The 15590-nt window shown below is 40.8% G+C and overlaps 1 protein-coding gene across 1 annotated transcript; it reads right to left on the reverse strand.

The window, feature by feature from the left end:
• Positions 1–13704: 13704 nt before the first annotated feature.
• Positions 13705–15155, reverse strand: avpr2b.1 (arginine vasopressin receptor 2b, tandem duplicate, 1). The gene is made up of 2 exons (XM_085778017.1): positions 14288–15155; positions 13705–13913 (listed from the first exon to the last, which is right to left on the reverse strand). The coding sequence occupies exons 1-2, from the start codon at positions 15153–15155 to the stop codon at positions 13705–13707; spliced, it is 1077 nt and encodes a 358-aa protein (XP_085634143.1).
• Positions 15156–15590: the final 435 nt, after the last annotated feature.

Raw genomic sequence — 15590 nt, forward strand, 5'->3', positions numbered from 1 at the left:
TAGCTGTTCTAACGCTCTCTTTTAATCAATGTGCTGTAATATATTGCTTTTGTTTTTTGTTCTGCTTTTTAGGGTGCCTATTGTCATCTGGCCGGGGATTAGCCATGTTGGCTAAAGCTGCCCTTTTTACTGTTATTGATACAGTTTATTAATTGGGATTGTCTTCGACATAATAAACTAATAAACTAAACTAGGGGCAGTGCGTGGCGCAGTGGGTAGAGCGGCCGCCCCATGTAGAGGTTATAGTCCTCACTGCAGGCAGCCCCGGTTCGAATCCCGCGTCGGGCAGCCCTTTCCTGCATGTCCGTCTGTGTGTACTATCAAATAAAGGCAAAAAGCCAAAAAAATACTTTAAATAAATAATCTAAACTAAACTAAACAACAGGTCTGGGTGCTGCCGATGCCCGCCAAAAGCCAGGAGAAATAGCAAGATGGCCAGACAGCCCTCTGTGCAAGTTTTATATCACGCTATGAAACACAAACTGCTGTAAAAGCTACTCTTTTATTTTCTTAAGAACAACTGTGGATGTAATCAGCATTTCAGACACATTTAGCAAAAAATGTACCCTGGTTATATTAAATATAATAATAATAAAAAAAGATAATCAAGCAAACATTCAATATTGACAGTGTGTCTGTCAGTCAGTAGGAACATGTGTATTTCCCCCCTCCCATTCTTCCTGCTACCAAAGCTCCATCATTCTGAGTGGGGGGTCAGAAGTGATGAGGAATTTTCAAGTCTGGCCACAACTGTTAAGTGAATTGAAGTCTGTACCTCAAGCTGGCCACTCCAGGACACTGACACACTGTCTTCAAGCAATTTACCTTTCACTTTTTGTTTGGGCCTATCATGTCCTGCTGAAGACTATATAGGCTACATCTTTTTCAGATGCTAACTCCCCGCCTACAGCTGTTTTTCTCCACACGTTTCCTCTTTTTGTGTGTTTGCCTTTAAGTCTTTACAAACCCTGTGGCATTTTATTGAAATAATGAGCAAACTGTTGTTGTCAACAGAGCTCTTTTCACTCAATTTCCCACACACAAGACAAGACAGACAAGACCTATGTTATGTTTTGAGTGTTCTATTCAACAGGTTTGTCAGTGCCACAAAGTGGTGACTGGTAGAGCAACACGTGTTGCCTGCACCCATCTCTTTCACAGCCGTCCTCTCTTGTGGGCTCCTTCATTACTCTACACCTCTTATACCTCAAAGTGTTTCAGTGTCAGCGCTGTCAAGTATCATCACAACCCATGAGAATGACGGATGTCCATGAAGGCTCTTTCTGTATGTGAGGTCTCCTTCTGTTGCCATTCAGTGTGGATGCCTCTGAATTACACTGAGAGGCAAACACTTACTGTATGTTAAGACACGGTGGATAAGAGCTACTCAGGGGAAGTACAAGGTTGCTTCAGTTGAGGACTGTTGTGTGTGAACTTGCACCTATAACCCCAACAAGATAGTTTCATTTTACACATGTTGTATTGCTAAATACACTATGATACAGATAAACCTGAGGGTTTTGCTGCATATAGGCAAATCCTATCAGGAACTGATACTAAGTTCATTGTTAAACAACATTTTTATCCCTGTCCAGCAAATGTTTGTACGTTTTGCAAATCAACAGTTTAAAACAGTGTTCATAAAAAGTTAGATAGTTAGGCTAAATAGTCACACTTGGTAGCAGGACACCTTTAGTCCATTTATAAAGACACAGAGCGCACTAGTGTCACTCCACTGCTCACAAAAAGTTAAAGATAGTCAACTTTCAGGTGAAATTGATGGAAAATGGAAAAAGTTCATGCAAGCAGGGAATTAAAGTAGAAATATGGAATGGTAGCCTAATTTCTTCATCTTAAACATTGAAACAGAAGCTAACAACAGTGGTGGGTATACCACAACAAAAAATGTCAAATGATGAAGAGGACTGTTTACATACAGTACAAATTGCCATTGAACCAGCATTAAGTGGTCGATTCATGGATTAGACACTTGTTGTAATTTTTGCAGTTAATCACCTTGCTAGAGAAAAGCATGTTGAGTTCATGTAGTACTGAAACACTGAACAATTGGACAAAAGCAGGTCGAACTATGTTCACCTGTAAAGGTTGTAGTGCATTTTAGGTGCATTCTGAAATTTCATTCCCAAGCTGAATTTCCCTTGCTTTTTGTGAGTAGCCTACACCTCATCACATCTGTCTTTCACTCACCAGGGCAAAATCCTAATATTTAAACAGACTTTAGAACAGTTGGAAATTGTAAATGATTGATTATTCACATTGTGCTGGAACATTGAAATCATAATGACTACCTGGTTTTAGTCATCTGTGATGAAGCTGTGCTGATGCTAACGATCAGTAAAATGTGACTGACGATTTCACTGAACACTTCTCTTCACACATTAAGGTAAATTATGACTGAAAAGTTTCCCCATGTCAGCTTTGAATTTCAGCCACTTCCACCACCACTATATTTTAACTTTGTTAGAGAATAAAAATGTATCTACCTCCCACCTTTTCTGTTAAGAACTGACCTTCCTTATCAGGTCCCACCCCAATTTCCATTCAGAATACATTAATTTCATCACAATTTTTCTTTCTTAGCATAGATGATACAACAGCAGAGCTGCAGCCTGGACTCCAGACAGCCAATCCAGAATAACGTTAAACCCCTTTCTCTGGGTTTAAATCAATTTATAATTGTCTACAATTGTCTACAACAAATACATGAACTAACAAAGGTACTGTTTGCATGCTCCATGCTCACTTGGCAGTCTATGATTAACACACAGTGGGATTTAAATTAATGAAGAGTCTTTAAGTAGGGTTCACAATCAGCCATCATTGTCAGACTCAGGAAAACAAATGAGTCAATATCACACTTGTTGTATGAACTGTTATTTTCAGACTGTGACAGCAAAACCGATCATCACCCATGTACAAAAACTGGTTATGTAGAAGGGAAACATTCAAATTGGAATTGCATTGCTGACTTTTCAGGTGTCCATGAGGTAAGGGCCTGTGTGGCTGCAGGTTTTTGTTCTGATCAACCAAGAGCACATAGTTGACCAACTGAGATCAGTTGATTAAATTAGTCAAGTCTGGTGTGCTGCTGCTTGGTTGGAAAGAAAATCTGCAGCCACACCGGCACTTTGTGGAATAGGTTGCCCATGTCGGAGGTAGGCTATATGCGCAAGTAGGTTGCAGTCAAAGATAGCAAATTAAATCAGTAAGTAGCAGTCAACCAACATCTTATTAAAGATTGTGGATTAAGTTAGGATTAAGATGAGTGAAATTAATAGATATTATCTGACTGTGAGTCACAAACACATGCTCTCTAATGTGCAGATCAGATTGCCTTGACTTCCTGATGGGCCATCTGTGATTCCAAGCACGACGAGTCTTCCTCTTTTTTTATGTCTTCATGTTACTCACTTATTCATTCTACTGAACAACATCCATTTCAGGAATCAGTAGCTTCTGAATAAAGTATAAGTACCATGGACAATGGACATGCTCCTTCCCTCTTTCTGTCAATATCCTCCTGTCCACTTCATCAACTTTGCCTCCTCTTCATTGCGTCTTGTCATACCAAATTTCTCTTTCTCTCTGTTTACCCCTATTTCATTCCTTTCAGTTGTCTTCGTTCTCCCACTCTTTTCTCTCTGGGAACTTGTTCCACTCTTTACAATTTTTATGTTTTCCTTTAGGCTATGTGAAAAGCTTGTCAAGGTTGGAAAAGTCCCAACAACAATGACACTAACTTATATTATAGATTTATTACAATATCAGTGACTCACAGTGTCACTGTGTCCTTAATGATAATGTAATCATTCTAAAAAAAAAAAGAAAGAAAAACCTGAAAACCAGCCTACAGTATATCCTCAGAGAAGTTATTAACACATTTTGCTACTGGTTCTACAGTGTTAGCATTAGCTGTGCAGAGAAAATGGTGTAAGTTCAGCATTGGACTTTATAACCTTTCTCCAACCGAGGAAAGCCACTCCGTTTTACACCTATACTGTATCTATCACTCTTTTCTCTTACTGTAGTTAGCATGCTAACCAACAATTTATTAACCACTCTGTCAAATTTGGAGGACTAAAAAAGTCATTAAGTATATAAAATTATGCATCAAAGTTGTCAAGAGTAGCATTTTCTGTCTCAGGACAGTGGGGGCGTGTCCACTGCAGGCAAAGAAACCACGCCCGTCACAGGAGAACTAGGCTTCACTGAACGTCTCTGATACACAACCTAAAAAAGTACACGTCGTCATGAAATAAAGACGGGAAAGTGACCTCAAAGGGAGCGTACCCCCGTTTTTCCCAAAAAAGGGTCCTATGTTCCCCGGTCACAATGAATAGGTGGGGAACATAGGAACCTTTTTCTGAAAAGGGGACTTACTGTATGTTCCCCGCTGTTGCCGGTCGATGGACTCTCTCTACTTATCTGGACTCTCTATCTATCTGGCCTGTCTAGCCTCTACCTGGTCTTTTTACTAAACTTAAAGGGATAGTTCAACATTTTGGCAAATTGGCCCATTGCCATAATTGCTATAGTCATAGCAGTAGGTTCGTTACCTTTAATTGTAGGTGTAAGCTATTTTCAGTACGGCGGAGCGCAGCAGCTGGCTGCTCAGAGCTACGCTATGGAGGCTAAGGGAATTTCTTGGTTTCCCTCATTAAACTCATCAAATACAAAATCCCAAAACTCCACAGCACTTTTGTAGACAAGTTGTGACCTGCACAACCACCACGCTATGAGATAATGACGGAACGATACGAACGGAGCCGTTTTCGAGGTAAATTCATACAAAACCGCTGATGCGCGTTGCGTTCAGGGACAGTTTTTCAGCAAGCAGTCTCCGTATTTACCCTGTATTTACCTCGAAAACGGCTCCGTTTCGTATCGTTCCGTCATTATCTCATAGCGTGGTGGTTGTGCAGGTCACAACTTGTCTACAAAAGCGCTGTGGAGTTTTGGGATGTTGAATTTGATGAGTTTAATGAGGGAAACCAAGAAATTCCCTTAGCCTCCATAGCGTAGCTCTGAGCAGCCAGCTGCTGGCTCCGCCGTACTGAAAATAGCTTAGACCTACAATTAAAGGTAATGAACCTACTGCTATGACTATAGCGATTATGGCAATGGGCCAATTTGCCAAAATGTTGAACTATCCCTTTAACCAACTCCTTTCTTCATTGCCTAAACCCAACCAATGGGACGATTCTACTTCTCGCTCAAAGTCACATCTCAACTTCTCATTCAGAAATAGGCAAAAACCTGCGAAGTCACAACTCCACTTCCAGGTATGGGACCAAAAACTGCATGTTTCCCTTTGGGAAAAAGCAGGGAACATAGGACCCTTTTTCTAAAAAAAAAAAAGGGTTCTATGTTACAGATGCCAGTTCGCTGAATGTATTTATACCCAGAGCGGAGCAGGGGGCAGGTTTATTCCAGTTTTTATACCCGGCCATTAGTCCTGAACACAGAGATGGTGAAACATTGTCTCTGAGGCCTAGCTCAACAAGGAAATTATGAATGGCAAAAATATTTTTTACATGTTTTGAGGGACACATTTAAGACCTAATTAATATGTTAAGGAGAAAAATACTGAATTTGGTTTACCCGGTCTTTAAAGCAAAACGATTTCACCATAACACGTGTAGAATTGGAGCCTTTCTGTTGCTCACTGTCATTAAATCGTACAAATCTGTGGACTGATAATGCCACCTTTCACTGCCTCTGAGTCATAGCCTACATATCATACACGTAAATGTCTATGGTTAAACTTCCTGACCTCTTCCTCTCTCAGACAGTCAACGTCAACATTCATTGTATCTGAGCTGCTTACAACTTCCATCATATCCTAATAGCTGGATAATAAATGGACACATCCCTCAGGCCTGAGAGATAATACAGACTCAGACCTATTCCTGGAACTAGTCGTCTTTTTCATTTTAATTAAGATGAGGTCAGGCACATGAATTATATAGGCCTTTATTCATCTTAACACTCTCTTTAAAAGTTTCATGAGAAATTCGTGCTTGCGCAATATTAAAACCCCTCAGTGAAACATCTGGACCAGCGGCTTTGGGTTCATGTTAGATGTGTGTCTTAGGTATAAATTATCCAACCCAGTCATTCAGTATATAATAAAAAATGTAAAATTATGGTAGGGAATCATGACTGAGACGTGCCATGTTTCAAAGCATCGCAATATGCATTTGTTGTATTATTTATGTTATGCTAATGAATGCACCCTGAGAATGACATGTCATAGCTTGCCTTTCCACACTCTGAAATCCAATGTATGTATCCAGTGTATACATTGATCAACATGTGCTTAACATCGTATTGTCCTTTACTGACTAAACGTAGATCACAAGAAAAGAGCAGTGTGATTATAAATGGCAAGAAACATCATGTATCATGACATTACCAACTCTTTTTATTCCTACAAAGATGCAGTTATTCTTTACAATTAATGTTTTGAACTATCTCAGAATTCTAACCACGGCGCCACACAAACACTGAAGCATTTATGTATAACACTCTGGATCAATAATGAATAATGTTTCCACTGATGTTTTTTCCGATGTGATGAGCCACTGAGGGGTCCACTCAGTCAGGACGATTGGAGACAAGTACAAACAGGTGTCTGCTGATTTAGAAATCTTCTGATGTATGTGAGAAGTGAATAAGTGGGGGCCTGCTGTTTTTGAACTGGAAAGCATGTGCAATCTCTATAAGTGCCTGCTTACATAAAGAGCAATTTCAGACACTGAGGATGTTGAACCTTTCAAAAGAACCATTTAGAATTCAAACAGGTATCGCTAAAAGGCTTAGTCATTTTACGACCACTTAAGTTCGAGGTATGTTCTCATACATTATTGAGCATGTGTGAAATTTATTTTCATCTGAGTACTTTTCAAAATAAGAGCCTATATGTTGTCCAAAATGTGTAATTTATTTCAGAGCAGTAGCCAATTATTGTCACATCTCAAGAGTTAAAGCAGAAGTAAGTGGAATGTTTGTGTTAATATAAGTCTTAAATAGTTATATCTTCAGACAGCAATCACTTACAGAGTGTTTGGTCCGAAACACGGGTCTGTCAGTCACTCTGCTCTGCTGTAAGCCGAGGAGAAAACTTTCCTTGTATCCTACAACCTTTATCCAATGAGGAGAGAGAACGGCATAAAGGGGCGGTCCTCTCTGTGTGTGCAGCCAAGGGATGCGCGTGAATGTGGTGACGTAGGGACGAGGGCGGGGACTGTTAAACTCCATCGGCTGACAAGAAGTTAGCCAAAACGACCGGATCGCTTACTTCTGCTTTAAAGCAGAAGTAAGTGGTCCGGTCGTTTTCGCTAATGCTGCGTTCCAGGCAGGCTTTTGAAATCGTAAATTACAGCTTCAAGTCACAACTTACGACTTTGTAGCGTTTCAGGCAACCCACTCGTGTTTTTCCGACCTGTTTTACCGGTGAAAGTCACTATAACGGCCACTCGTAACTTCCGACCGGTGAACTCGTACCAGATCGAACTGGTACCACTTCACGGTCGGAAAAATACGAGTTTCCTTGAACGCACCATAACAGTCCTCGTCCCTACGTCGCCACATTCACGGCGTCCCTTGGCTGCACACACAGCCCTGCATGCCGTTCTCTCTCCTCATTGGATAAAAACTGTAGGATACGATAAATGTTTTCTCCTGGGCTCAGAGCAGAGCAGAGGGACTGAGAGACCCGTGTTTCAGTCCAAACACTCTATGTAAGTGATTGCTGTCGGAAGATATAACTATTTAAGACTTATATTAACACAAATATATCACTTACTTCTGCTTTAAGTCTTTATCTCTTTTCCTCCATGTTTCCCTTTGTGTTTTCCTGTTGTATTTTTACACCAAAGAGATGATTGCATTTTGACATTATTAATTATTCTTCTCAGGGGCGGTGCGTGGCGCAGTGGTTAAAGCGGCTGCCCCATGTAGAGGCTACAGTCTTTAGCCTCTACTTTGTTGTAGAGGCTTGTTGTTGTTGTTGTAGAGGCTACAGTCCTCAACGCAGGCGTCCCCAGTTTGAGTCCCGCGTCGGGCAGACCTTTCCTGCATGTCATTTCCCCTCTCTCTGCCTCCCCCTTTCCTGTCTATCTCACTGTGTGCTATCAAATAAAGGCAAAAAAGCCAAAAACTATACTTAAAAAAAATTATTCTTCTCAGCCTGGCATTGCAAAGAAGAGCAACCCGCATGCCTCACATCAGGCCATCGGTCAAAATAGTTGTTATAAATAAAATCCCATCAGAAAATATTGTTTGGTTCTACTTGGGGTCATTCCAGAAAGTAGTTTCAACAAACTCTGAACCTGTCCTTGGGATTTAAGTTCAATCAGCGTGTGTGTGTGTGTGTGTGATGACTGAAAGGCCATTATAAAGGGATCTTCAACTGTGCAATTTACCATGGCAACCTGCAAGAAAATAAATTGTCTTAGGACACAGAGCTTTATTTAGAAGTTCAAATACTTAATAATTATGGTGAGTTTGAGACCGTTTTCCTGGCAAGATATCACTGAGAAAACTTCTCTCACAAAGTCAATATCACTAAGTGGCCATTTCAACTTATAGCTGTAATCTCCAATTGAACAAGGTTTTGACACACAACTTATATAGCCTACAGCCTCTGACAGAAGCACAAGTCTCTTAGGTCATGATACAGTCATGGCTGTACAGAGCCATGCATTCATACATGATGTGTTGCTTCACATTTGATCTTGACAGTGCAGAGTGAGAAGCAGTAATTACAGTATAGCCTTTGTGATGGTAAGAAAGCCTTGGGAAACCCTGCACAATAAAAACTTAATTACCGATCCCAGTCTCTGGTGGCATCAGGATGTCATTAACAGAATATAATTTAAAACGTGGTCATTAACTACCACATTAGTTACCTGCAATCCTGTGGACTTATTCAATGGTCCTCAGGGGTTTTTGCCCAGGGAACCCTGCTACAGTGTGCAGCATATTCAAGGGCAACCCCTCAGTTGCTTTACCTTGTGTTTGTGTCAAAAAAATGATGTTGTGTTTGATGAGGGAGCACATCTAGGCTCTGAGGCTCTCCTAATGAAAGGCTTTGCGAACTAAACCAGCTTCAATCATCAATCATGTATACGTAGGTAGTGATCATGAGACAACGTCCGGAGGGGGGAGACAAGGAAAAAGTTCATATGAGAGGCCGTTTAGGAAATAATTCACATTTGCTCTCACACTATACTCATCCACACACAGTCTCTTATTCATACACACGCACACACACATACACTAGTACTTTCTCTCTTTGTGTATGAGTATAATAGTGTGTGTGAGAGCAAATATGAATCTCATAAGTTTGCGTTACCTTTCCTTCCAGAGCAAAATTCTAAAGTCTTCCATGGAAATTTTCATGAAGGGACATTAGGACATTTATTACACGTTGTTAAACCTCTCTCTCACTCTTGTTATTTCTCTGCTCTCATTAATGAAGTCATGATATGCACCCAATATGTCTTTAGACCTACAGAGTTTTTATTTGATGTTTCCAGTTCAATTTTTCACTGAGCTGATGTTCACAGAATTTCCAGACGGATACAGTAAATGACGATGATGACAATGTGTTTTCCCATGCTTAGTCAGATGTGGCACTAATTATATGGCACTCATTTCCTGAATAACACCACTGTAAATGATGCAGTTAGAAGAATCCTAGACAAACCTTAATTATGAAGCATGTGCTGGACAGCATTAATGTGCTCCCTGATGGGAAGCCTGAGTTGCCTTTTATTTCCTCACTCAAATTCTAAAATGTAAATTCATTGTGGTTACAAAGACAGACACTGTACAGCATCTTAAGTCTTTGAATCATTTTGGGCTTATCGTTTCAAGGCATTAAAAATCCCCATTTGGGGGAAATTGATTGGATTGTCATGGGGTGCAGACAGAAAGTCGGTGCAAGGTGCAGGAGATGGGGCGAAATGTATTAAACATCGCCAAAGCCACTAAATTATAAAGTGCTTCTGTCAGAGTGTTTTGGCTGTGCACAGAAACTAGTTTGAGCTGGTGCATTGGAATCAGTGTAGATGTATAATCTCCTCCTAGCAGAGTGTAGAGTATGATGACATTTAAAATCACAGCACATTGCTTCATTTCCATAATGTTTGAAATTCATTTGAATCAAAAACTGTGTTTTGTACCTCTGAACTTCTGAGTGTCTTTTATTTTATAAAGCTTTATCCAACACACAGATTATAGTGAGGCTGTAAAGTGTAAAAGATAAGACAAACACCTGCTTAATCCCGATTTAATGATTACAGGGTGAAACAATATTACAAACACCATAATGTTACAGAAAACAAAATATGCCCATGTTTTTCACAATAAAATTAGTTGTGGTGTTTTTTTTTGTTTTTTTAAGCAATAGCAATAGGCTATATTAGAAAATAAAAAATAAAGTTGTTATCTGAGAGCATTAGCTTTTATTTCCATCATAAAGTACAATGTTTATTTGACAACATACAGTAGGCTACATAAAGAATTCTGGTAAATTATTAATCATTCTCTCTCTGTAATTTTTTTTTGAGTAATTCCAGTCACTAGGGTTAGTACTTGGTGGTGTACAGACTGCAAAGTAAACCAATCTCCTGTCAGCCCATATCTTTTACACAGTAAACCTTGGGTATGGGCTGGAATATGTGGCATTGCTCCTTCTGGTGAAATTACAGAGTAGGGGCCTACAGTCAATGTCCACTGTAAAAGCAACAAGATTTCAGCTCAGTTCAGCGTTCACATGTAGACAGCATGAGGAGCACATAGAATGAAAAGTGTGCACACAAGATGAAAGCCACTTTTTCTTCAGTGAAAGCATTAGCCATGGTAGAGGTCATGGGCAAATCCCTTTAGGTTATAGGAAAGTGTTGTAAATGTTAAACCTGAACATGGACCGAAACTAATGATGCAAAACAGTAATTACATGTTGCTTGCACTTGGATACGTTCAATGGCAGCTCCCACTTCATACATCAGTGCAGTGGAAAAACATAATATCTACATATTGACAGTGAATATGAACCCAGTCAAGTAAAGGAATATAGAGACACTATACTGCTTCTGGATGAAAATTTGTCATTTTTTCCCTGATACCTGCTCCCAGAAAGCATCTCATTGGTACCTGATTTGTACAAATATTTACATATTTACAACAATTTCAGGTTGTAGTCTAAAGCATCTCTCATTTTTTTTCTTGATTTCCATAAATCCTCCTCTTAGATAAATAAAAATGCAAAGACTACCGGCTTTGTGTCACATGGTTTGAATTTCGGACCGATGCTCTGTCAGTCGCACCTAAGCCGACCTCTTCTCTTCTGAATGTGGCTGGTCATTCTATTAGCTTTAAAGGTTAGAGTTGAGTCCCAGCCAGCTGTCAGACAGACACTGATTAGGGTCAAGGTAGAGGACTCAGATTTCTGGATGTGGATTTCTGTGCAGCTTGGTGAGAGCATGAGCAGAGAATTTTTCCTCATGATGTGTTTGCAGGCACATGAAAAGACATGGAGGACACGTTTCTCACCGAGCACACCTGAAGTTATAATGACATGCTGTGGTGATGCTCCATGAGACATCTGTAAATCACTGAGACAAAAGCATAATTGCTGCTGTGTCTGTCACTTGATAGCAATGGAAGACGTGGAAACTATCAGGTGACATACAGCAGGACAGACACAGGGGCCCTGCAGGAAAACAGGATAAACTGCAGACAAACAGAAGTCTTGTGTAGCTGAGCCAAGTTAAAGGGAGCGAATAAATAATTCCACTTGAAATCCAAGGGGACATTTTTTCACAACAAGACTGTTTTGTTGGCAAGACAGAAAACAGTCACATGAAAAGTCACAACAGTTTATTATTTGGTTTTGCCTCAGAAATCATCACCCCTTAGAGGTTAAGATGAAAGTCTCTGAAAAATGCAAACATGCTGCAACATTTATCAGTGAGAATCTTACTGCATATCAGAGGACACTAAATATTTAACAAACACCTGACAGCCTGTTGTGTCATGACAGACTATCATGATATCAGTATCATATGTGGCTGTACATGTGTAAAGTAAACTGAATAATCACATACATGATACTATTTACAGGATAAACTACATTTGACACTTTCACATTGTGCACAAAACTACTTAAACACATTTTTAAAGATTAGTAGCCTATATCTCATCTGTTTCACAAGAACCTATGTTACATATAGGAAAAAATATGACAGGAAATAAAATAGGGGCAACACCTTTATGCAAATCATGTATCCATTTTGTGATGCATTTCTGGCATAAAAGACTTACATTGTACCCACACAGTTTATAATGGCTAAGTATGTATTCACAATGCAGTTGAAAAATAAGGATCTTGTGTTGCACTTTGTAGCCTGTTGATTCACACCCTAGCTGTAGGTGTTAATAATGTATATCCCTAGTTTATGTTTCAGAGATTCAAAGAGTGCTTTTTCTAATAAATCTGGTGTGCTGATATTTCACTGTTCTTTTTTTCGTTTTTATAAGGTCTTATTATGAGATCAATTTGACGCAAAAACACAAGTGGCTAAATCGTTGTTTGTAAAAGTCAGTATTATACTTCAGCAAATCCAGACTTTCAGAGATCAGTGCAGAGCTGTTGTACAACATACACAATGAGGAGGAGGTGTGCGTAACAGCTGTTTTGCTTCAGTAATGTGACATTCAAGGTCAACAACCACGCTAATTGCTCTCTGATTTCTTCATAGGCTGGTGCTTAGTGCTAAATACTAATGTCAATAACCTAAAAAGCTGATAGATAACATTGCTAGAGGTGGATAAGGAGGTATCACTTTGATCATGTTCTGCATCTTGGTTTATCCTGTTACTGTGCTAACATTTGCTAAATAGCACAAAATAAAAAGGTTGATGAGAATTCAGTCACAATCAATTGCACCAATTCAAATGCTGGACAGGTGATACTATAGGTAAAGTTATGAAAACATCAAAATTAGCCTATTAGTAGTCATACAAACTGTCTAAGCCAAATGGTGGTCCATAACCGTCTCAATCAATTTAAATGAATACCACAAAATGTCAACCTCATGGTGGCAGTGCAGGAAAGGTCAGAGAATAATCTAAGCTGTGCTTGGTTCATCTTCTTCAGCCACCAATGTCTGAATATTATATTGTGTCAGTCCATTGTGTTAATAGTGTTGAGTGGGAATTTTGGCACCTTTGACCTGTTAGTGCCACTGAATGGAAAGTCATGGGTCCACCAACGTCATTAGGCTTTATCCTCTGGGGACCATGACTGTTAAATTTCATGGGAAGTCATCAAGTAGCTATTTCTCAAGATATTTCAGTTCATACCAACAGATCAACAAAACCACCACTGAGCCACACCACCAAGAGTAAAAAGGAATCCATGGGAAGTGCTTTTTCTGTTATGAAAATGTAGCCGTCATATCACATTTTGCCTTACAGTGTGTCTGGTAAACAGTAGTTGTGGCGCTACATGAGAGCAAATATTGATTTCTACAGTGTTGGCTCACTACAGTATAGGGTTTTATATTTGTCATCACACCAATAAGGTTGATGATAGTCCTGCCTGGTGGAGATGCTGTAAAGATATTGTTCTGAGTGGTGAGAGGTGTCAATGAGACGCCAGTCTTTTTTTTTTTATCTGCTGTCTGACAGGCTCTTGAGGCTGATGTACAGGGAGCTGACCATGGTGGCCTCCTCCTGCATGGACTCCTTCAAATCAGGCTGGTCCACACACGTAAGGGCCACCAGTCTGTTGGGCAGTTTCCCACTGAACAACATGTAGATGCAGGGGTTTGCACAGCTGTTCAGGCTGCCCAGCAGCATCAGGACGGCGAAGGTTGTAGCTGGAAAAAGAGAGGTGGAAAAGACAGAGATTTTCGTGAGACTCTTTCTCATTTTTAATCGAGAGGAACCTCTTTTTGTTGTAAATCATGAATTGCTTTTCAGAGTATGGCTGTTCTTTTTTTTGGTATTTATTATTATTCATTTTTAACCAGTATTTATCTCAAACTGAATAGCCTATACATTACGCACGATCTGATAACACCAAGTAAACAACAGCCCAGGACTAACCCTAACCCTAACCGGTTGGTTATAACAGCGCTCCTGGGCTGTTAATTACTTGGTGATATCAGATCATGCATACATTACAGTAGCCTAAATCTGACAATGGCAGTATTTAGTTTGAGTGGAGGTTTTATGTTAGATCTTCTCTTACTGTGAGTGGGCGCCTCCACGTCCCAGACAGACCAGAGCTGCGCGGTGAAGAACGGCGTCCAGCAGATAATGTAAGCGAGGACAATGACCACGGTCATCCTCACCGTCTTCACCCTCGCCTTGGACACCCCTGCCACGCTGCTGGCTCTGGAGGACAGCGACTTGCTGGCCGCCTCTCCGACGTGCTGGTGCGTCTTCATGTGAAGGTTGATGTGCACGGTCCGGCAGATGCGCACTTGGCACACGATCACCGTGATAATGGGCAGGACGAATATGACCAGAGTCGTCCAGGTCACGTAGGCTTTCGTTCCCCACGGCTTGATGAACTCGCCCCAGCAGTCGTACACACCGGGAGCCACCTCGACCCGAGAGAAGATGAAAACCTGCGGGAGGCTGCCGATGAAAGAGACGCACCAGGCGGCGCACACCGGTCCGTTCCAGCGCGCCCTGCGCCTCTGGAACGTCACCATGGGGTTGCAGATGGCTTGGTACCGGTCTATTGTCATCACTACTATCATATAAGTGGAGGCGAACATCCCGACCACCTGCATGTACTTCACCGCGCGGCACAGTATATCTGGTCCGATGAATCTGTCGGTGATGTCCCAAATGAGTTGCGGACAAACTTGGAAGAATGTGACCACCAAGTCCGCGACGCACAGGTGGAAAACGAAGACGCGCATCCTGGAGAGCCGTTTCCTTCGCTTCCACAGCACCAGCAAGAGCCCGAAGTTTAGGATCCCCGCAGTGATGAATATGATGGACAGGAGAACTATTTCCACCTGAGCCACGCGCTCGTCCCGCGGCTCGTCTCCCAAGAGCACACCCTCCGAAGAGATGTTACTGATGTTAACGCGAAACCACGCCATGGCTTTCACGCCAACTACAATTATAAAACCATTCCAGGTGAATCCACCTATAGCAGACTCATAAAAAAAATTAATAACAATAAAAGTAAAAAGACAGCCTCGCTTTTTATAATGTCACCAACAGGTAATTCCTTGAAAAATCGATTTGAAAGATTACAGGATGAATTTCCAGAAATAAACAAGTTGAGAGTCTCCAGGCAGAAACTGAGGTGTTGGAGCAAAGAGCTTTATATCTCCTTATCTCTGGAGGAGGAGGGAGGGGCAACATGACTCCAGCACAGAAAACACGCAGACGACCACCACCATATCAAAGCAGGTAAACCACATTCAGTGCTGATCTTTGGCCTGTTTTCAAAGAACCATGATCTTTGAAGTAGTTTAAATTATTTGAAATGCGTCATATCTCTCTCCAAGTTTAGCACACAGCGCTTGTGA

This window comes from Trachurus japonicus, chromosome 5 (genome assembly GCF_045865225.1).
Source record: "Trachurus japonicus isolate A0001 chromosome 5, Traja_1.0".
Classification (NCBI taxonomy): domain Eukaryota; kingdom Metazoa; phylum Chordata; class Actinopteri; order Carangiformes; family Carangidae; genus Trachurus; species Trachurus japonicus.